This window comes from Argentina anserina, chromosome 3 (genome assembly GCF_933775445.1).
Source record: "Argentina anserina chromosome 3, drPotAnse1.1, whole genome shotgun sequence".
NCBI lineage: Eukaryota > Viridiplantae > Streptophyta > Magnoliopsida > Rosales > Rosaceae > Argentina > Argentina anserina.
In genome coordinates, this window is record NC_065874.1 from 1,034,570 (window position 1) to 1,056,316 (window position 21,747).

The following is a 21,747-nucleotide window of genomic DNA, read 5'->3' on the forward strand; positions in this document are numbered from 1 at the left end:
ACACTCCCTCTAAAAGCTGGTGCAAAAACCATTATTTCTGACTCTAATTTAACATTAGCTAAGTAATCAAGATAGGCCTAAGTAGCATGAACATGAGGGTCTTCAAAGACAATCAAACCCAAGTCATGAGAAATGTTGTTTTAGGCAAGCATCTGCAACCATGTTGCATTCCCTAAAGATATGAGTAAACTTGATGTCCCCTGCATGCATTTTGGAGATCATAGAGGCACAACTAACAATAAGATAACCAAGAGGGTGCATACAAGAATTGTCTTTCTGCACTATTTTCGATTATTTGCTTCGTTAACATTAGGGTTTTAACGTAGATTTCACTGATGAACTGATACAATAGAGGAGATCATCCTAGACACAGCTAAGGGCCTCATATCAGTCGTATGTGAAGAATCAATAATGTTCAAGTGGATGATCAAAAGTTCCATTCTGATTCTTTATCAGAAATTGGAGCTTGCAATTAAGATACACAACACATAATTCTCCTCCTACCAACAGAAGTCATGTGATCTTCGAAAAGTAAAAATCAAGTGAACATAACTTGGAAGCATGATGCTGCTTAATACAACATTGGTCTTCAGTATTCAACATACAGCAACAGTGTTCATTTTCATGTTAATCCTACTTATTAACTGAGCTTGAGATCAAGATGTACAAGACATGTTACATTTCTAGCAAGCTCCTGTCCTGTGATCCTCTAAAACCAAAATTCACCGTCACTGCTCCCGGAGTCATCCGCATCATCCACTACTAAGGGGCAGTCATCAGCCCAGTGACTACCCATCTCACCACATTCCACACATTGTTTGACCATTTCAACAGACCAATGCTCACCAGAATCGCCATCCATCTTTTTCAAGGGCCGTAACAAGAAATACAACCAAATCCCATTCCTGTTGATTTTTAGGGCAAGTCCAGCAATTGTGACCATTGACAAGACAGATCTCACAGACAAAGTAAATCATCGATGGGAATCAGTTGAAGAAGAGCCTTCCCCAGACTTCGCTCCTTCTGCGGACTTTGATTCTTCTGAATTGCTATTACCTTGCAATTCCATTGCTACACCAAAACATGAACAAGCGGCAGTATGATGATCGATTACAAAATGCAAGAGATGAGTAATGGACCCTTAACTGATCACACCAGATTTTGTCACAACAAATAAAAGAGCTAACGGCTAACCTATGAACTCTTCAGAGAATACCATACTATTTCATTTTGGCTATACATAACAAAACTGAGTAAAATTGACTTGTTCTTCAGATACTATTCTACCTTGCCCTACTCAATAGATATTCATAAGTAGGCAGAATGAACAAAATGCAAGAGATGAGAAATAGACCACTAAATGATCACCTATGAACTCTTCAGAGAATTCCGTACCATTCTAACTTCGCTATCTACAAATTAATGCATGAACAAAACTGAGTTGGCTAGAGAAGAAAGTCAAGAAACTGAAGCAACAAAAACTGATGTTCTTCGGATACTCATTTTCATGTTTGCTACGCAAAAACCCTCGGGGTATGCTACAGAGATCTTTACACGTAGGCCATCCTTTTTACCAACAAATTGTAATTTTTACAGAACAAAACAATTCAACTAGAATCTGTTGATTCTACGAACAATCCAATTATGAAACTCGATTTTAGCACTGATCATACTCATAACTTAACGTACAACAATTTCGATCAGAAAACTATCCCAAATTCTAGAACATATAATCAAGAAGCTTTACCAGGATCGTCAAGCTTCGGACGCTTCTCCGGCGGTTGCTCCGGCACAGAATCCTGACCGAGATCACTTCGCTTCTTCGGCAAGCTGACGACGGTGCTCATGGCGCTTTTCTTCTTAGGTTTAAAGGCGAGACCTCTGAGAATTCTAAAAATAGTGTGGGCCGGTTGGGAACGTCGTTGCTCATGTGGTTTCTTGTTAAAACCTTTCACTCCCGTGGTAGATAGATATCAAAATACTATCATAATTATTATCCTATAATATATTCGTATATAGAACCACAATGGTATCATCCTAACATGTGGAATCCAAGAATGAATATGTATGGTTTCTATTATATATATAAGAAAACAGGTGGAGGATCAAGTTTTTATGTGTCACACCAACTCAGTTACCATTCTATAAAATAAAATAAAAACCGGCCGGCTATTAGTATATTTATTTTATATAATTATTTTATATTATTAAAATATTATAACATATTTAATAATTTTATTTCTTTTTATATATTAAAATAATGACTTTTTATTTTAATAATATTTGTGAAATATTTTAGTTAAAATAATAAAATAATCAAGAAATTTTAATTTAAAATGTATAATATTCAATTATAATAATGATAATTATTTAAATATTTATAAAAATAATATAAAATTATGTGTTTAATGAAATGACCCATTAATTTATTACGTCGGGATTAAAATTAGTTTGAGCCAGGCCTAGCACATGGGCTAATATATCTCAACTCAGTCCGACCCATTACAATAATGGTCTCGGGCCCGGGCCAATTTTTACAAATTACAATCATAATTGCTAGTACGTGCCTAGTTACTCTACCGATAATGTTTGCTCCGGCAACTGAGCTTGGCCGAGATCAGCGTCTACAACAATGTATATAACATCTCTAGCAAGCAGGAGTCCAGTGAACCTCTAAAATGGAACATCGTCATCAGCGTATCAAAGAATCATCCACTTTAGGTTCAGACCAACAGGGGCACTCATCACCCCAGTGATCACCCATATCAAATCCTAACACATTGTCTGACCATCTCAATAGAGCGGTGCTCACGGCCATCATCATCATCCTCGGCATTCTTTTCACATTGCCCGTAAGAGTCAAGCTAGGCAGCCCCATGCCATTCCGAATGATCTGAGGGCAATCCCAACCCAGCATTTATGACCGACGTACTGTACTGTTCTATGTTGGTTATTTATATATATGCATCAAGAACAAAAACAAAACTGAGGTTGGCAAGACAGAAGAAATTGATGAAGCAAAAATTGACATAAAACATTGCTGTGGAGTATACTTGCTTATTCTACAAAAAAATTAATTCAATAATGGGATTGATGAGAAGGCATATATACCAGTATTGTGAATATTTTCGACCATACCCGGTTGTGGATTATCAAGCTTCTGACGCTTCTCTGGAAGATGCTGCGGGATAAGACCCTGGCCATGATCAAGTCGCTTCGCTGTCAAGCTGACGGTGGTGCTCATGGCAACGGAGACCTGAATAATTAAGCGATGATGCGACAACGGAAGCTATATTCAGATATTGCGCGCTCCAAATTTGGAGTCGATCTGCCAGGTTACGTTTGAGAATCTTGGAGGCATATTTAGAGATCGTGATTTATTGAATCAAGTCGCCAAAGAGATTGGCGAGACTAGAGGAGGCTAATGAAAAGAGCTGGAGGATGTTTCTTTGCACTTTGTAGCATGTTGCTGTGATCCACGCAACCACGGAGGTGCGCTTATGCCCCCGCATAGGTTGGTGCATGGGGTTTTTATCGTCTATCCTAGCTTTGATGTAACTTGTCAAATGTATGTGAACCATTCTATTTATTTCTCATGGATCATATTTAGAAATAAATGATTTCTTAACTTTGCATTCAATTACACTGATTAAAAATATTTATAATATATATAGCTATCAAATCAATCCGATCAATTTCTCATCTTTCAAGTTTGTGAAGAATTGACTAGAGATTTTGCTACATTGACTCTCTAATGTACTCATTTCTCATCAAAGTACTTTTAGATAGCTTAATATATCATGCAAACGTGGTTGCATGTGTATTACTTCAGTTTTATTATCGATTACAATACTATACTGAATGACAATACTCGTCATTTGTGCAGTAACATGATTGAGGAAAAAAATATATTTGGTTATCGCAGATTCCCTTCTTGTAACCTCTATTGTTGCACACTGTTGTACAATAGCGATCAGCTTTCTCTTTTTTATCGTTCCAGAATTCCCATCCGGTGTCGCATTCCTTGCCAGTAACAACATAAAACTGACAAACTAATGCATCACCAAAATGAATAAATGTTGGTGTCGAAAAGACCAAGAATAGCGCTAAAAAGAAAGCAAGTACCCTTGAGTCCATGGCTAGCTGCAACACAAGGTAATGAAATTTGTTTCCTTCTTCCTTTCAAATGGTACGTAAGTATTAGCAACAATAACCACTATTTATATAAATCTTAGTGGAATGTAACTACTATCATATTATTAAATACGTACAATAAACTGTTATTTCATTACAAATTATAATACATAACATTTGGGTAGTACAATAACCTTTTCTACATAGAAGAAGAATGTATGCATTGATTGCATTCAACTACAAAATTAAATAGTGTTGATCGCACCCCTTTGAATCACTTCTCAAAACCATTCATACTACAAATCTCATTGATAAAATTTTATTACCTGACTAAAACGTACTTCTGTTTGTATAACAAAATGATGTAGAATAGATGACAACAAGAATTGAAGAGCAGATGGACCGAAGGAAGAAAGAAAGACTGTTACTATTCATGTTTGGGGGCAAGTTCTGAATATTGTGAATGATACATTTTCTGAAAAAGAAATAGCGCTAAACACCAAACTCGTCGTTTTACTACAATGTGTGTTTTTTCGATCATCTAACGTCGTTTAGATCCTTAAAAATAATTTTTAATATTTTCTTAATTTATTTTAGATTTTATTTGTTTTGGATTTTTTTAACCCATAAACTTAATTTTAATTAGACTTTTGTCAGCGTCTAAGACTTTTATAACAAACTTGGTGGGATTTCTTAGTGTCGCTTTCAATGATTACCAATCTTCGTGCTGAGTTGATGCTTTACACATCTAACTTCAGGTTTCCTCCAGCCACTTCTCGTGATGTAGATGATCGCAACAAGGATATAGATGGAGAGTATACGGAGGACCATTGTGTTGGATCAACTCACTTAACAGCAAGAAAATCTGTACATCTGTCTCAATCTGAGTTAAACTCATGATGTCAACTAGTTCAGTTGCGTGATGACAATTGATAAGTTTGTTGTACTGCAATTTCATTTGATCCTTACTAGGTATGCAAAGCTCTATATGAGAAACAAGATCAAAGTTGTAGAAACAGGTACTCGGATGAATATACGATCTGATGACATCTTGGTGAAAGATACAGAAAGAATTCTCGCACAAATAAAAAGCTCAAACACATTAATATTTTTGAAACATTTGAATTCCCACATTGCATACTGCTAAGCATATGACAATTTCAATAAAAACCACATTACCGAGCAGAAATAATAGAGAAGGCTTCCTTGAATTGTTAAAAACTTAGTGATACAGATTACATCCGACAAAGTACTTCTCAGAAAACAGAGAAAAATATCTCAACCAGTATCTTAAACTTATTTCAAGTCTCTAGAGCTGGAAGGCAAGATAAAACTCAACACAACACTCAACTAAAACCAACTTGCTGTTGCTGTTGCTGCTGCGACTGCTGGTAATTCCCGTATCCAGCAGGATAGCCTCCGTAGTACATGCTAGGGTCTTGGGACACTTGGGCATATCCATATCCCTCAGGGGTTGGTGCATATCCATAGTAGCCAGCATTCCATTGGTTTGGATCTGCCTGAGCCTTGAAAAAACCATCATAGCATATCAGTTGTATTCAATGCTGTCAGTAAAATCCATTTAGTTAGTATGTTAAAGCAAATCACCTGCTGCTTGTTTGAAGGACTTCGACCCCAAGAAAGTCGGATATTTTGTCCACCAATTGTTGAATTGTTTAATCCTTGCAAAGCCTCTTCAGCACGACTCCTAACGTATTGAAAAAAAAAACAAACACAATAAATAAGTCAGATTCTCTGATATTCCAAAACATATAAAAGAGACAACTGTGTTCAGAAAAAAGTGTTGACAAGAAGATCAACCTACCTGTCTGCAAACTGAACAAACCCACATCGCTTGCCTGCAGGTATCTTCACATGTACCAGCTCACCATACTGGCTAAAAACTTGCCTCAAATGGTCATCGGTGACGTTGGCATCAAGATTTCCAACAAATATCTGCAGAGCAAAATCATTGCGGTCACAAAATGTTGCTAAAAGAACAGTTCCTAAAAAAAGAAATTAAGTACCCACAGTTGTGTTATTGGGATCGGTCTCATTCTTTGCACCTGGAGAACTCTGAAATGAAGCTGCATGTTGAAAAAGTAAATTTCAAGTGACAAACTAATAGCTGTGACACTATCTTATCACAAACAAAAAGTTCAATTTCCTATGGGGCACGAGCAATGCTATAAACATATCTCATGCTATAGTCCATGATGCACTTGAACATTTTTAGGACATGCATTTGTACAACTTGATGATGCTTCAACATAATCATCACTCCGCTGCTTAGCGGTACTTGAGGACCAGAAGTGTTTTGGCAACCGGTGATGTATCATGCATGTATGCAGATTTATTTCAAAAGGTAACATGAATGACAAGGCTTTGTTGCCTGCTAGAATTACTTCACAAGATTCTGGTGGGCTTAATGAACAAATATTGGGTCTAGAGGTCCAGTTTAATCCAGTTAAATTAGAGGGTAAAACATGTGCAATTCCAGTAGAAAAGATAGTGAGACATGAAAAAACCAGCCTACACGAGTTCAAGGCAACAGCTTGAAGAATGAACTATCCCCATGAATATGATACAATGCAAAAATAAGCAAACCATAAGGGGCATAAAAGAAATTGAGGAAAAGCAGGGAGCCGTGCAAAAAGAAATATGAAAAATCAATCACCTTGACAACATGAGGAATTTCTCTTTTAATAAATCAGTCAATCTAAGGAGGGAACAATAAGAAGACGGTGTAACTTCATAAGAAAGTTCAACCAACTAAATTCCAAAATGTAGCATAGCAAATGCCACATGAGAAAAAAGGCCCATGAATTAAATGTGAAACTGACCTAAGCGAGGCCAGGCACTAAAGGGGTCACACTTTCAGCTGTAATCAGTGGCACACCCTTAGATGGCAGAGCCTCTTGACCCCCTGCTCTGAGACAACAGGAGTTCTATGAGTTCTCAAGTTTTTAATCTCATTTACGCTGCCCAGATTTAATACGGTAATTAAAGGAAATAAATTTCTTGAACCTTAATCCTCATCTTTAGCTGAAAGAAAGAAGCCTTAGGGAACCAAAAGTAGGAAATATTTGGAACACTATAACACACAAGATAGGGAACACGCAACACTATATGAGATGACCTGGTTAGAACTGCAGAATGGATGAGAAAGAAAGAAGCAAAACAGGGGAAGATGCAACAAACAAGAAGTTGGCGCTTCACAGACAAGGACAGAAAAAATAAAACAACAATAACACACATACCTCTTGAATATTGCTGATTGCCCCCAGCATTTTTGTTTGCAGCTGGCCCAATTCGCATAGGTCTTGAAGAACAAACAACTCCATTCATCTCAGTCATCGCACGCAATTGTTCACTCTCATCTCCAAACTTAACAAACCCATATCCCTTGGTACGCTGGGTATTTCTGTCAATGACAACCTTAGCTCCCTTGCACGATGGATAACGGGCCTTAAAGATCTCTTGTAGGGTATAATCTGTGACATCCGCAGCCAAGTCCCCAACAAATATGGTATAATCAGGAGTATCATCAGATCGCTTCTCCCCTGCAGATGCCCAGTTCAATCTGAAAGCCTGGCCAGCATTTGGCATAGTGATACCATTGTATGTCTCAAGCACTCTTTCTGCAGCAGCTCGACTTACAAACTCAATAAACCCATATCCTTCAGATTGACTAGTCTGCTTATTGCGAATAACTTTCACATTAACAACCTGAACGCATACAAGCCAAATACGTAACATTAATACTGGACATAAATACTGAACATGAACAATAATAATACAACACTATAGAAGAAAATTTTGAACGCTGGATATCAATTACTTCACATATTAGTAAAAAGTAAATTTTCCAATTGAAATATATACAGCATATAACTTGCAATCAGGAGTAACAAAAAAAAAAGGAAAACAAATCCGACTCTCGAACCACAAGCTCAATAAGTTCAAATACATTTTACAAACACATTTCGACATAACTCAACACCAACTCAAGTGTAATTCCACACACTTCAAAACATGAATAAATCAACAAACCCAGCTCATTAAGCCAAATACAAACACCAATTCGAGCAACTCCAACACACACAAAAAACCAATAAAAATGACAACTTTATGTTCAAATCACAACCCCAAAACCACAACAGATCTAAACACACACACAAAGATTAAATCTTTAAACCAAATTAAACAAAAATTGAGAGCCAACAAATTCAAACCTCGCCGGTATTAGCAAAGATACTGTAGAGATAGTTCTCTTCCATCCAGTACTGCAAGTCGCCGATCCAGAGCGTGCGGACCTCGTCGGCGCTGGCGGGCTGAGCCTGAGGCGGCGGGGCCATGTGCGGCTGGGGGGCCCACATTGGCGGAGGCTGGACGGCGGACGGTGGAGGCGGCATCATCATGTAGGGCTGGGCGGGGGGCTGCTGGCCGTACTGCTGGGGCGGCGGCTGCTGGCCCATGGACGGCGGAGGAACACCGGAGCCGGGTTGCATCATGATGACGAAGGCGTGAGGTGAAAAGGAAACCCTAACCGTGGAGGTCGGGAGAGAAGAGAAAAAAGAGATGGAGAGAAATGTGTGGGGCGACTGAGTTCTCTCTCTCTCTCCTTCTTTAAAGATTATTAAGGGGTTTTTGGGAATAGGCAAATTAGTGAAATTAGGTCGGGTTTGGATTGGTTTCTTTTCTGGACCCAATTCTGGGCCCAAGGTAAAAAATATATATTCCGAGGACCAGTGAAAAGAGCTCGAACGTGAGCAGCAGAGCACGACTCGACCAAGTGCACCGGAGACATATAAGACGTTCAAGACCATGCCGCATGGTAAGAAAGTAAAAAGCTGACATGCACCGCAATGTTTTTACCTGATTAATTATGTGATCGACCAAGCTGAAAAGCAAGACTTGTCCCCTTCTTACCTGACTTGCTGCTGAAGACCATGTTGAAATCAACAGTTGTACTTTCTACAACCCCTTATTGACTTACACGTGCATCCACTTTTTATTTAATAGAATTAATTAGTTTTTTATTTAAATATGAGAGGAATTACTTGCGCGGTGCATGTAAAAGTGCCGAGCAGAATTGGGAGGCCAAACTCTTCCTTTTTCCCCTGCATATTAACTTTTGGGGTGCATTTGCTCTAATGTGATCGAGTATGGGACATTTGGGAATGGTGTTGCGCCTAAGTCTCGGTTGGTATGAGATAAATGGTTTTTCATCTCACGTTTGACTTAAAGACAAATAAATGAGTGAGCTTGATTAGGTGATCGGAGATGGTACAAGTCGCAACTTATTTGAGCTTGGTTGTGAATCGTGATACGATGTTGAATATATTTTAATATCAAAACAAAAAGTTGATGCCCGCCGGGGTGGCTGCCGAGACCCTAAAACACCAAGAAGCCAAGCGCCTAAGCGGGTCTAGGCTGCCAATCTTTTATAACATTGGGTAAAACCGTAGAACGGTAGAACTATTAAACTAGTAGAAGTAAAATCATAAGAAGTCATGACGGCGCGACGTGAAGCGGACAAATGCGTAGTGTGGCATCACTGCAAATAACTTCATTCACTTTTTAGGCCAAACGTGTTCAGTTTCAACTTCAGCTTCATTTGTACTAGTGTTCCCGACCACCCAAACCAGTTCAGTGCTCCGGATCTGACTCTACCTCTTGAGCCTCACGTCAGCTTCCAAAACTTGTATGAAGTACTGACCTTTTAACCTGTTCATTCATGAAGTGTTTAAAATTTACAATGATTCCAATGTGTTGTCGATCTAGTAGCTCTTGAAGTGATCTGCAACTCCCAAATATTTGATCTAATGCTTCTTTTTATTGGGTTTGGAATTTTTAGAAATATAGAATGTGGAAGAAAGACTGTTGCTTTGTTATGCTTGAAGCCTTGAAACTGTGAAGTAAAGCTTAGAGCTTCTGGGTTTATTGTATTAGAAGCAACTGAGAGTGGATGAATATAATTTCTGGGTGTAGAGTTTAGCTTTTTGACTAACTCATGGTGAATTAGAGACTTAGAGTTATTGGAATTGGATTATGTACTGGGTTGTTGGTCTTATCAAGGAACTGAGTTAGATCTTGTATTGGGAGTGAAGATGGATTTGCATTTGAAGAACTTGTTTGATAGATTCCAGGAGCAATTTGGGACCGGTCCGGGGCTTGGTCCCGGATCCGGGACATGCCTTATGAATGTGGAAGGCATTGCTCCAAATTTTATCAAGTCAATGTATAAAGCTGCAGCAGCTCTATATAGGACTGATCCATGGAAAAGATTCTATCCAGCGCATCTTTTTGGTGTCCGGGTTGGGAAGGATACGGATTGGTCTGGAAAGAAACAGCCTTTCCCCTGTGTTCAGTTCATTGGAGGGGATGGAGGGGATATTGGAATTCACATGTTCCGGTCGCAGAATGATGCTAAGAGGATGACAGGTTCAAGAGAAACAATTCAAGTTCCAAATGTGGAGCTCTTGAGGGTCACTTATGAACGTGACTCGGTGATGTTTCCTTCAAATCGGAAAATGATCAAGTCTCTATCACTGGAAGTTTCGGGGAATGATCGCTTCCCTGTTGTTGATGTTGCTCGCTGCACTTCATCAGGAACTCTTAGGTTCAGGAATGCAACTCTTGAAGAGCTTAGGTTCGTGTATGCGTTCATGAAGGCCATAGCTCTTGTGCACCCATTGCTGCAGGCGGACAAAGAAGGTGGTCCAAAGTGGTCGAGGTTGATGTATTATGAACCATTTATCGAGACTGTTGATGTTCAGTGGCCGCAAGAAATGTCCAATGGTCATGATCTTGTTGCAGCTACAATCTCATACCCACCTGGCCAGGCTTATGAGGAAAAGGCTAGTTCGACAGCTACCTCAAGGTCCTCAACTCCAACAAAGTATGCAGAACCATCAAAGGAGGAGACTTTTCTTGATTTAAGAGTGTATTCAAATGGTAGCTTAAGACAGTGCGCAGCATGTGAGAAAGAAATACATACTGATCATACTCTTTGCTGTGGACGGTGTCGTGCTGTGATCTATTGCAGTTCTGTCTGCCAAAAGCAGCATTTGAAGGAAACACATAAGACCATGTGTGGTCTTTACAAGGCAATGATGGAAAGAGAAGAAGAGCTGGCAATGAATATCTTCATGTTTCCATCTGCTGCCGACCATCCTTGTAAATGGCTTGAATCATTGGGTATCCATCAAAAGGGCATGTGGAGGAGAAAATGCAGTTGTTATTCTCATTGCCCTTATGGTCTTCTTCCTGTTAAAGGTGGACTCTGGGATTCTTGGGGAGGTCTTGATGATGAAGAGTTTCCACGTGACTCATCTTTCCACCATCATGTGTCAAGTCCGATCCTCCTCTCTGGTTGGTCAGAGTACTATAATCTTCGTTCACTGCCACTGTCAAGCCCGGTGGCTGACATCCTCTCCCACCCATTGACATTATATTACATATTGACAACACTCAATATCAGTTCAAAGAACCTACTACTGAAAGGAAAAGAGGTTATTGTTCACTACATTGGGCCAGAGGGAGAGTTGGATTGGTTGCCATCATTTGCTGAAGTTGGTCATTTGCTCAATGGATTAGGCAATATACAAATTGTGATGGTTGGTCCTGAAGTTCCATCAAACTTGTCAGGCACAACTTCAGGAATAGGCAGCAGAGTGAGAGTGAATCTCATTAGGGGTGTTTATCAGGAGGAAGCTACCTACCTCCCTTCACCACATGCCATCGTCGCACTCAACTGTGGATTGGAGGACTATTCAAGTTGGGGTGGAGCTCTTAATTTAATCAAGTCCATGGGCGTTCCAGCCTTCTTCACAGACCAATCTGAAATCTCTTGTAATGACGCTAAACAGGTTCTACGAAGTGCTGGACTCCAGATCACACATCCTGTGACACCAAATCCTTTCCGCTCGCCAGTGAAACATCAAGGTCCTTCTAGCAATCTTCCTTGTTACAGCAATGGTTTCGTGCTTGGGGTAAACACATGAGTTGGTTGGTGCCATAAATTTGACGATTTGACCTCAGCTTGTTTCTGATCTGTACACTTTAGTTCTCCTATGACCTTCTGGTGGCGGCAAATAGAGGACTGCTACTGAGAAATGGGTAACTAATGCCTACCTCCATCATGAAGCCTTGTTTTGTCAATTGAATTGTAAACTAAGATTCTGCTAGACTAGTGATTGTTATGAATGTCCTACAGCATTTGGTTTTTGATTAGTTGTTCTCAGCCTACTTTTATCAAAACTTGCTGTAGAGATAGTGATGTACTAGTGATGCATGATATGTGATCTCCAAGAGCATTGTTTAGGCGTTTAGCTTCAATCTATATAAGGGGTCAACTTTTAAAGCCAAATCTTATTATTTACATAAAACCTTGATTAGATACACCATAAACAGACATGGTTGGTCTGGCAATTCAACCTTAAAACTTCACATCAGTCTTACTCAGAAATTTGAGGCCTACCATGTACCTACTACGTGTGCCACAACCCATTATAATTACTAAACAATGACAGATGTGCCATTGTAGAACCACAAAATTTAGAAAGTGTGATTCAACCCCCAAAGATAGAAGGGTATTGCTGTCAAAGTCTGAATACCCAAATTAAGTATCTTAAAACCATACTTGTCCCAGTTGAGCTATAAAAGCCAAACCAACCTTCAGGGACCAACTATACCCTTCCTTTCTTTCTATATTAAGCCACCTCCTTATCCCACTATTGGATTGCAGAATTAGCTTTTGCCCTGCAAATTTACTTCTTCTTGTATTATAAGCAATGGAGCTTCCAAACCAAAATTATCGGCTGTACCAGTATGTCTTCCCCTCTCATCTTGTTTATCCGTATCACTTGACTCCAGAAAACTATGTGCACTGGACTGAAACCCCAGAGACTCATATTTTCTCAGCTGACCTCCCTGGTAAGATTTCACACTTTATATTCTATGTGATCAATCTGTCTTTCTTTTCTTTTTGTGTGTGTTAGTTCTTATGTTTCTATTGGGATGAACCTTTTGTGTATAGGTGTGAGGAAGGAGGAGATAAAGGTTGAAGTGGAGGACTCAATATACCTGATCATCAGAACACAGAGACTTGAGGATGATGATGTTGGTGATGAGTCTCCCATAGAGACTAGGAGGACCTTCATGAGGAAGTTTCGACTTCCGGGTCAGGTTGACATCGAGAGAATCTCAGCTGGATATGAAGATGGAATCTTGACAATCACAGTGCCAAGGTTACTGAGGAGAAGTTTCTTCATTGAACCAGCTGATATGCCGGAAAGGCTTGAAGTTCTTGCCAGAGCTGCTTGATTTCTCAAGCTCAAAGAGTTCAAACATGGCTATTTTTCATCATAATTAATAGATTCTAAGATTTAGTTTTTCTTTTTCCGATGAATGCTAAGATTTAGTTGTTGGCTTACTTGGATTCCACACTCTTATGTACAAACGTTCCAAGACTACTTTTCTCTTATCTTCTATTTCAATAAACATGAATTACCAATAACATAGTTAGGTAACCTTCATCATAGCAAAAATATCTTATCTGATCCCAGATTTTAGTAACTTGTGCAAAATTCCACGAAGTGAGAAATGACCACTCATGAGACTTGGTTCTTCAATAATTGTGCTAGATATTTTTCTGCTGAAATCAAGAAGATAAATTGTGGGCGGCAGTCACATGGGAAATGGAAACATATCAGTGTCGTTTTCAATTTACCAAATAAACAAGGTGATTTGCATTAAGAGGTAGATAATGATATAGACTGAAAATCAAAGTCCGCAATCTGCACCAGTTCATTTCACTAATTCCTGCGTCACCATTAACTACTGCCTAGTCATTAGTCAATACTGCAGTGTTTACCATCAGTACATGTCATTCAGAATCCTTCTCCTTCACATTGAACTTGTAAATTCAATGGTAGAAACACATACAAATCCACACCTAACTAGCGAAACGAGGTTGTTACTAAAGCTGCAAGTTCAAAAGCTTAGTTTTCTGTTGCCATTTTCAGAATCACAACAGCCTCCTTTAATCTTCTCTCTGCGTTCTCTCTAGCATTTGCGAATCGGGCATTCCTGCATTAAGATATAGGTGATATAGCTAATCTTCGCAGATAAAACAACATCTCTATTATTGAGAACAAGTAAAACTGTTATAAGAGAGATTCTTTGCTAAAATCTGACCTCTTCTCATTGCATGCTATCCTACTAAGCTCCTCCACAAGACTGCGCAGTCTTTTCAAATGGGCAGGTAACTTGCGTACAGCTTCAGCACCATTGGAACTATAACATATCTTTTTCAGAAGTTCAGAAGCAATGAAGTAACCTTCTTCCTTGTTTCTGTATATAAGTATAAAACACACTAGCCATTAGTTAAGATATTTGACCAACGGCCTCACATTAGTTTTGGGATCAGTGGCATACAAACCTTAGAAACTCCCAGAGAACAGTTTCTACAGACCCCTCACAATCAATTAGTACTTCAACCAGGTTTGGATAGCGAGCAAGGTTTCTAAGAGTTGATAGTGCGTGCTTTAGAACCTCCTGATCAGGTATGCTTCGGCTGCCTGAGTGAATAAGCTTCAGCAAGATTTTGATAGCTCCAGCATCCACGAGTCTTTCGCAACATTTCTGAGAATACCTTGTAGCCATATCTATAATAACAATCATAATGTAAGTACATAAAATGAGAACATCGGTTAACAGTCCTGATTCCATATTAGTTAAGAGTAACTGAATATCTATGAGAGCATTAAAATGACAATATAGCATATGAAGATTTGGGAGCTCCAAAAAAGCATGTATGGTTTAAAACTACTTCTGAGGCATGTTTTGACTTTTCAGGAAAGACACTAAACTACCTGCATAAAGAATGCTCCCTTCATTTGCATGAAAGTAAAAAACTAAAGAGTGCAATTCCTAGTACAGAGCAGAAAGCTGTAGAACCACATATGAGGTTGGTGCATCACATTCATAAGTACATGATTACAATTATGAAATGGAGATCTATGTATAATCATTAACACTTACCCAATGTGGCACAAGTATGAAGGATGTTGCTGATACTTTTCATTTTTAGTAGTTCTGAAAGTGCAGCAACAAGTCTGTTGATAATACGCATGCTATCATCCACACTAATAGAAGACTTCTGCACTCTCAAGCGTAAATCCTTGAGCTGTTCCCTTGACTCTTTTCTCCGTGCCTGGTAGCCTCTCCAGTGTGACTGTAACAAATTGGAATGAAAATTTACAAACATGAATGAATTTATTAAGGTTTCAACATTATAATCTGCCACATATATAAAGTATCTTACTTGTATTACAATACTAGAATGCCTCTCTCTGGAAGCCTTTTGCCTAGCTAACCAATCTCGAATATGAGACTGAATAAGTACTGCAGACTTTGTTCTAAGTTTTAGCAACAGGGCACTCCTCCACCACCTTTGCAATTTCAACACAGAGCAAAACACTATATTTAGTTCGACACTACTATAGATGGCACTTGTGGTATTTAAAAGATAATCATGGGGGATGACGGGGTGTAGACATGAAGCGCCTGAAACAAAAGCCATGAACCACCATTATCAATATGGAATTAATACCAAACCCCTCAACTATCAAATGTAGAATCTGATACAACTATAGATTAAGAGCAAGTGAAAAGAATTGCACTACTATACCTAAGAGATTACTTCGACTGATCTTCCCCCTGACTATCCGTTGAATTTCCACTGCAGCTTGTCTATGACGTTGAAATGCCTGACGGTATAGCAGGCATTGTATAGTACTTTGGATCTTCACTACAGCTTTTCTTTGGCATAAGAAATGCCTCCTTCTCAACCAACCACGGCAGTATCTCTAAATTCAATTAAGAACCCAACTCAGATTTAATTTTTACACCATAAATAATTAAAAGAAAAGAAAAGAAAAGGAGCCACATCCCACTGAATTTTATTTCAGGGACTCATATTAGTTGCAGCCAGAAGATCCTAGTTAACATAAAAAAAGTTTTAGTTTCTCTCTCATTTGTTTGACGGGGGTATTTACTCAGGGACAGGAATCGTCACCCTAAATCCTATATACTTAGATGACAGAGAACAACTTACTTGGATAGTAACAATGAGATGCCTACATTGATTAGCTTCTCTTCGGGCAACCCATCCACGCACATAAGATTGAATGATAGTGGCTGACACAGTTGCAATTTTGTATTGCTGATAAGTCTTCCAACATCTTGACATACGAAAAAAACTTTGGATTTTTATTGTTGCTCGCCTTTGACTGTGAAGCCTCCTTCTCAATAGACAAGTACGAAAGTGACTTTGAATTTTCACAGCAGCAAAGTGCTTATTGTGATAAGAGTGACAGACATAATAATTCCAGGCATCTTGGATTTTAGCTGCTGCCCGTGTTCGAACATCTAGTGCATCATTCTCCTCAACCATACTTAACGATTTATGAATGAGAGGGCCACCATGAATACATCTTGATCTTGCATGAATACATCTTGATCTTGCAAGCCACCCACGAGTATATCTTTGGACAACAATAGCAGCATTTACTTGATCAAGCCTGCGTGCATCATGAGTTATCATACTCCTATCCTGATGTCTTCGAATGATCCAATTTCTTGCAGCTTGTTAGATAACTAATACTGACTGTGTCCTTTTTGCAGCATTTACTGGAAGTATAAGATATAGATTCCTGGTCAGCTTGACAATATGACATACCAAAACAAAACCTATGGATATAGGTCATATGTAAAATAATAATAGACAATTACATATTTCCAGTACTATTTTCTCCTAAACAGGAGCTAATGAGAGGAAACCACTATATCAGGTTGTACGAGGTCTTACTAATTAGTAATTACCTCTTGAAATGTTATTTTCATCTTTGTTTGTGGTGAGGTTCTGCAAAGTCTGAGCTGATAGTTTTGGAAGTTTATGGTTCTTTTCAGCCATATCTTTCCACCAAGCCTGGATAGCCTTAAAGTTTCTCACTGAACCTGTATCTGTATGCAACCATTAAGTTAGATTTCAACAAAGGAATAAAAGTTCTAGTTAGCTCTACTACTTCATGGAAAAATAAATCTTTAGATGGCTCTAAACACATTCCTATTTAAACAAATTGAAAACATAAAGCCGCCGCTAATTTCTATTATTCATGTCTTATCACAAGTCTGGGCATGTCTACGATTGTTGTACCACTAACTTTACAAGTTTACAGACTTCATGTTTTTTGTATATCCTATTAGAACATATATTACAAGAAAAAACGAGGAAAGAAAAGAAAATGAAGATACCTTCAGTACACTGAACAGATGTTTCTGGGATATGTGCTAGTTCAGATTTTGCAGAGCATATTCTCTCTGAACTTTGACAATCACAGCCTAATAGTTTATGAAAGTTTAACTGATCCTGCAAAAGAGATTATCAATGTTAGCATGAGCAATGACCGCATCAATTATCATTTTTAGGGCAGAAGAGGGGGCAGGAGTTAGGAGCAGCAATAAGGCATCATCGATCATTACCATGTTCTTTTTCCCAACCAGTTGAGATGACAGAAACACCAATAGGATCACCACACTACGATCATTAGGTACGCCATTATACTCAAGAATGTCACTTATTTGCAGAACCTATTGATAAAGTGAAAAGAAAATTGTGTTACAACTTATAAACACATGATATATGTTAAAATTTTCAACTTCAGTTCAACAATAACTTGAGCTCTACTAGTATGCCAATAATTATGTGGCAAGCCATAAACTAGACATGAAGTTAAAATGTTGAACGAGAATGAAGCAACAACTTCAGTTCAACAATAACTTGAGCTCTACTAGTATGCCAAGAATTATATGTGGCAAGTCATAAACTAGACATGAAGTTAAAATGTTGAACGAGAATGAAGCAAAGAAATTAACACAAACCTCTGGAAAGTTACCCAATAGCGACATCAACTTCTGTGACAATAGAAAGTTGTGCACGGCATCTGAATATTCACTGGCTAACATGATTGATTCTTCGTTACTTGATTTATTATGATCCTGTCACATATATTCACAGTTAAAAAAAAAATTAAACACGACTTGTAAGTTCATAAAAACTGCAAGGAAAAATGTAGAGCACCTTCGATGACCAAGAACAACAAAGTTGCTTGCGGAAGTGATAATCCAGCAAACACCATATGGCTTTTCCATCTACCAATGAAGAAAAGTTGTCGATCTTGCAATCATAAATTTCACAAATTGCCTGAAACCGCCAACAATGACAGCTGTCAAGTTTACAGCAATAAAATTTCATGTTTTTCTGCTGTGACTAGCTATGATTTCCCAAATGACCCTCTATCCCAAAATCACCATTCATAAGCCATGTATAGGATTCTGATGCAGCATGCATGCGTCTTAGCAAATTCATAATTATCAGATTGTAAAAGTGCATTTATTATATACCAACGATAATATAATATGCTAAATAGCTATCCCAAAATCAGCAATACCTGAATCCAACTTAAAAGCATATCCAGTGAAGGAGCATCAACATTTATGCAGCTATCCTGTGAAATTAAAAAGGAATGAACAATGTCAAGAGTGACCTCAAGTTTCGAGCTCTAAAACATATAAATGACAAATCAAAGCAAAACTAAAAGAAAAAAAACACAAAGGAAAGAAGATAGAAATACAGCCACAAATGAATAAGACAAGACAGATGCATACAGACGTACCATATTTCCCCGAATTTTGCATATTTCATCAGCTAATGTTGTTTTCTTGACCAAAAGAGGTAGCTGCCAAATTTTGAAAACTGTTACTAACAATTATAGAACCAAAACTCCTAATTAGCCTTCAAATGCAACAGTTCCAAGCAAATGTGAAAGAGAGAGAGAGAGAGAGAGCGCAAAGGTACCTGCAACTGAACAAACATATTCCAAAGCAACACAATGGTAAGTTCCTTGTCCCCATCAGCAATATCATCTTCCACAATCATCATTCCATCATCGTCTAAAACAACACCAGCCTCCTTAAGATACTGCAGGGCAGTGCCACAATTTGCCAGGTGTTTTTTACGTGTATCTGATGGAATAGCCATTTTCTGTATATGCAATGAAACAATGAAATCAGTGATAACAAAATTACTTGACTGAACTCGCATATTCATCCAAACAATGAAGAGTTAGGTTACCAACCAATAGGATTGAGGAATCATCCTGCAAAAGTTGAATGGCTCTACAGAGACGCATCCCATCTTGAAGATCAGCAAATAAATCTGTAACGCGAAAGTCAAAATCCACGATCGGAGACTGCACAATGACATATTCCATAAATGAATTACTAAGTAAAATATTCTTTTACACTAAATGCTGAGTTGACTTGCACTATGTTCCCTCAGACCACAAAAATACAAATGGAGTTGCATTCATAGAATTAGCCACCTACCTGTTGATGAGATACTTTATATCCTAGAATCACAAGATGTGCTGCTACATTACCTTCTCCGAGCATGACATCAGATGAGAGAAAATCTAGTTTTGAACAACAGAAAGAGAAAGGTCAACCTTAAATCACGATTATAAACCAATTACTCAAAAACTTAAAAGACAAGTGGATTGAAAATTACCATGGATCACCTGATGACTTGATTTGATGCTAGACTGTACCGCAAACAATAAAGGAGAACCCCCATCCACTCCATCAAGACCATACTTAAGAGAAAGACAGCTCTGAGATTTAGCTCTATCCAAGATAATTACAAGCAACAGAAACCTCTTCAATATGACATTTCCCAAAGCTTCATAATAACCTGGCCGGTAAAGACCCTCAACTTTCTTGTTGTAAGCGTATTCTTTTGCCAGACCAGCATGTGCAAAAAGTTGCTTCTCAATGATCATTTTCAAAAACGCGACTTCCTCATCGGAGTTAACATCTCGATCAGACAACAAAGAATCACCCCCAAATATAATGTACAGTCCAATTCGAAGCCAGATTGGGTTATAACTCAAAAGGACTCTAATAGCCTTCTTTGTCAGTCCAACATCAGTCACTAGAGGGCAATGCACCTTCATCTTCAACCTCCCTTCATCAATATTCTGCCAAATACAACAGATATAAAATCGACATCATTAACAGCATTATAACTTTCCGAAAAAGCAAACAAAAACAATAAATTTCTGCTATGATATCCACATTAACACTTGTTTGCAAAAGCCAAGAAATCGAATTAAACTAACTAAATGAACAAAATCGAAACCAAGCATAACAAAATCGGCACGAAATTCGAACCTTGGACACTTGAATCATCGAGTCGAAAACCTCTCGGCAACTCCCAAGGCTCAAATAGAACCGCATTCGCTGAATCAAGTCATCAAAACTACACACAAGCTTCAAAGAGCTCTGCAATTTCGAGTATTTGGAGCTCGAAAACCCCGCCGCGCTTTCGGAATCTCCACCTCTCCACGACGAGTGTCTACACCGCTTCGGATCCCTCCACGCCGCGTCGACCCGAACCTCAACCCCGGATCCGCTGTCCCTCTTCCCCTTCCGGACCGTCTGGCCGTGATCCTCATCCACCGGAAAATTACAGCCGCAGGATCTAGGGTTTTCGAAGAGGAAATTGAGCCAGACGGTGAGGGATTTCGCCAGCGACTTGAGGGACTGCTCCTTGCGGATTTGGACCTTGCGGGAGGACTGTGACTGCTCGAGCTCGACGGCCTTGAGCCTGCGGACGGCGTTTGATCGGGCAGCGGAGGACGGCGGGGGTCGGCGGCGGAGGGAGGAGGAGTGTGTGCGAGGGGTTTGTTTGGTGGCCGTGAAGAATTGGGGGCAGGGGGAGGAGTTGAAGTCGGAGATTCGGGAGGGGCGGCGGTTTGGGGTTTTGAAATTGGAGATGTCTTTGAAGAGAGTGGAGGCCGGTTTGAACTGTGACGGCGACGGTGACGGCAGTTCGGCGGCGTCCATTGGATGAAGGCGAGAGAGAGTTTTTGAATTTGAAAACGAGGGAGAGAAGCGGGCAATGGTGATAGGCTTCCAACAATCGTACTCTACACTGTCCCGATCAGCAATTACGAAAATAACCCTAACGGCTTTCCCTTGTGATAATTTCTCCTAGGGTAAAAATAGATATTACAAATTTAGAGTTTATAGTGATTTCTTTTCTCTTAAAGAAAAAATTGATGTTACAAATTTAGTGTTTAGAGTTGAGAATTTATTTTTGGCTTTGCCTCTTAGTAATTTCTCCTAGGGTAAAGATGGATGTTACAAATTTAGAGTTTACGGTTTTTCTTTTTAGTGATTTCTCGTAGAGTAAAAATGAATGTTGCAAATTTAGAGTTTAATTATTATACAATTAAATTTATCGTTTAAATTATAGCGTTATAGATATTGTACATAAAAATTATAGTGTTATCATACAAGAGAAACATATATAATTATATATTGTATATAAGATTATATATGTTTCGATTGCTAAGTTAATAGAAATTTGCAATATACAAATTATTTTTATTTATATCATATAACTCGAATCATATATTAATGAGAAAATTAACCGGAACTTGTTTATTTTTAGGAAATGAACCAAGGTCCAAAATTTATTCT

General features: G+C 38.7%; 4 protein-coding genes across 5 annotated transcripts; 2 read left to right on the plus strand and 2 right to left on the minus strand.

Annotated features, from left to right (window-relative positions):
* Positions 1–5,323: 5,323 nt before the first annotated feature.
* Positions 5,324–8,745, minus strand: LOC126786055 (RNA-binding protein L-like). Its single transcript, XM_050511758.1, has 6 exons — positions 8,370–8,745; positions 7,395–7,863; positions 6,166–6,221; positions 5,960–6,090; positions 5,743–5,842; positions 5,324–5,660 (listed from the first exon to the last, which is right to left on the minus strand). The coding sequence occupies exons 1-6, from the start codon at positions 8,646–8,648 to the stop codon at positions 5,481–5,483; spliced, it is 1,215 nt and encodes a 404-aa protein (XP_050367715.1). The 5' UTR covers positions 8,649–8,745; the 3' UTR covers positions 5,324–5,480.
* Positions 8,746–9,709: 964 nt separating this feature from the next.
* Positions 9,710–12,464, plus strand: LOC126786054 (uncharacterized). 2 transcript variants are annotated; one of them, XM_050511756.1, is made up of 2 exons: positions 9,710–9,841; positions 9,995–12,464. In XM_050511756.1, exon 2 carries the CDS (start codon positions 10,248–10,250, stop codon positions 12,141–12,143), a length of 1,896 nt encoding a protein of 631 aa, XP_050367713.1. In that variant the 5' UTR covers positions 9,710–9,841; positions 9,995–10,247; the 3' UTR covers positions 12,144–12,464. The 2 variants fall into 2 exon arrangements, with proteins under 2 accessions (XP_050367713.1, XP_050367714.1); XM_050511757.1 differs by having other exon boundaries at positions 9,770–9,848.
* A 444-nt stretch (positions 12,465–12,908) lies between these two features.
* On the plus strand, positions 12,909–13,635 carry LOC126788739 (15.4 kDa class V heat shock protein). The gene is made up of 2 exons (XM_050514755.1): positions 12,909–13,074; positions 13,178–13,635. Exons 1-2 carry the CDS (start codon positions 12,933–12,935, stop codon positions 13,462–13,464), a joined length of 429 nt encoding a protein of 142 aa, XP_050370712.1. The 5' UTR covers positions 12,909–12,932; the 3' UTR covers positions 13,465–13,635.
* Positions 13,636–13,923: 288 nt separating this feature from the next.
* On the minus strand, positions 13,924–21,128 carry LOC126789497 (uncharacterized). The gene is made up of 19 exons (XM_050515660.1): positions 20,434–21,128; positions 19,772–20,240; positions 19,591–19,676; positions 19,341–19,454; positions 19,061–19,246; positions 18,879–18,941; positions 18,654–18,710; positions 18,284–18,406; positions 18,085–18,201; positions 17,686–17,793; positions 17,458–17,572; positions 17,026–17,166; positions 16,259–16,713; positions 15,833–16,010; positions 15,467–15,708; positions 15,184–15,376; positions 14,582–14,807; positions 14,338–14,493; positions 13,924–14,229 (listed from the first exon to the last, which is right to left on the minus strand). Exons 1-19 carry the CDS (start codon positions 21,106–21,108, stop codon positions 14,142–14,144), a joined length of 3,792 nt encoding a protein of 1,263 aa, XP_050371617.1. The 5' UTR covers positions 21,109–21,128; the 3' UTR covers positions 13,924–14,141.
* Between the last annotated feature and the right edge of the window lie 619 nt (positions 21,129–21,747).

Coding starts and splice junctions, on each gene's coding strand:
- LOC126786055 (XM_050511758.1), bottom strand. CDS start 8,648: ATGATGCAACCCGGCTCCGGTGTTCCTCCGCCGTCCATGGGCCAGCAG. Junction 6,222..7,394: donor CAATCAGCAATATTCAAGAG/GTATGTGTGTTA, acceptor TTCAACATGCAG/CTTCATTTCAGAGTTCTCCA. Junction 5,843..5,959: donor TTTGTTCAGTTTGCAGACAG/GTAGGTTGATCT, acceptor TCAATACGTTAG/GAGTCGTGCTGAAGAGGCTT.
- LOC126786054 (XM_050511756.1), top strand. CDS start 10,248: ATGGATTTGCATTTGAAGAACTTGTTTGATAGATTCCAGGAGCAATTT.
- LOC126788739 (XM_050514755.1), top strand. CDS start 12,933: ATGGAGCTTCCAAACCAAAATTATCGGCTGTACCAGTATGTCTTCCCC. Junction 13,075..13,177: donor TTTCTCAGCTGACCTCCCTG/GTAAGATTTCAC, acceptor TTTTGTGTATAG/GTGTGAGGAAGGAGGAGATA.
- LOC126789497 (XM_050515660.1), bottom strand. CDS start 21,108: ATGGACGCCGCCGAACTGCCGTCACCGTCGCCGTCACAGTTCAAACCG. Junction 17,573..17,685: donor TGGTTGGGAAAAAGAACATG/GTAATGATCGAT, acceptor TCTCTTTTGCAG/GATCAGTTAAACTTTCATAA. Junction 15,377..15,466: donor ATTCTAGTATTGTAATACAA/GTAAGATACTTT, acceptor AATTTGTTACAG/TCACACTGGAGAGGCTACCA.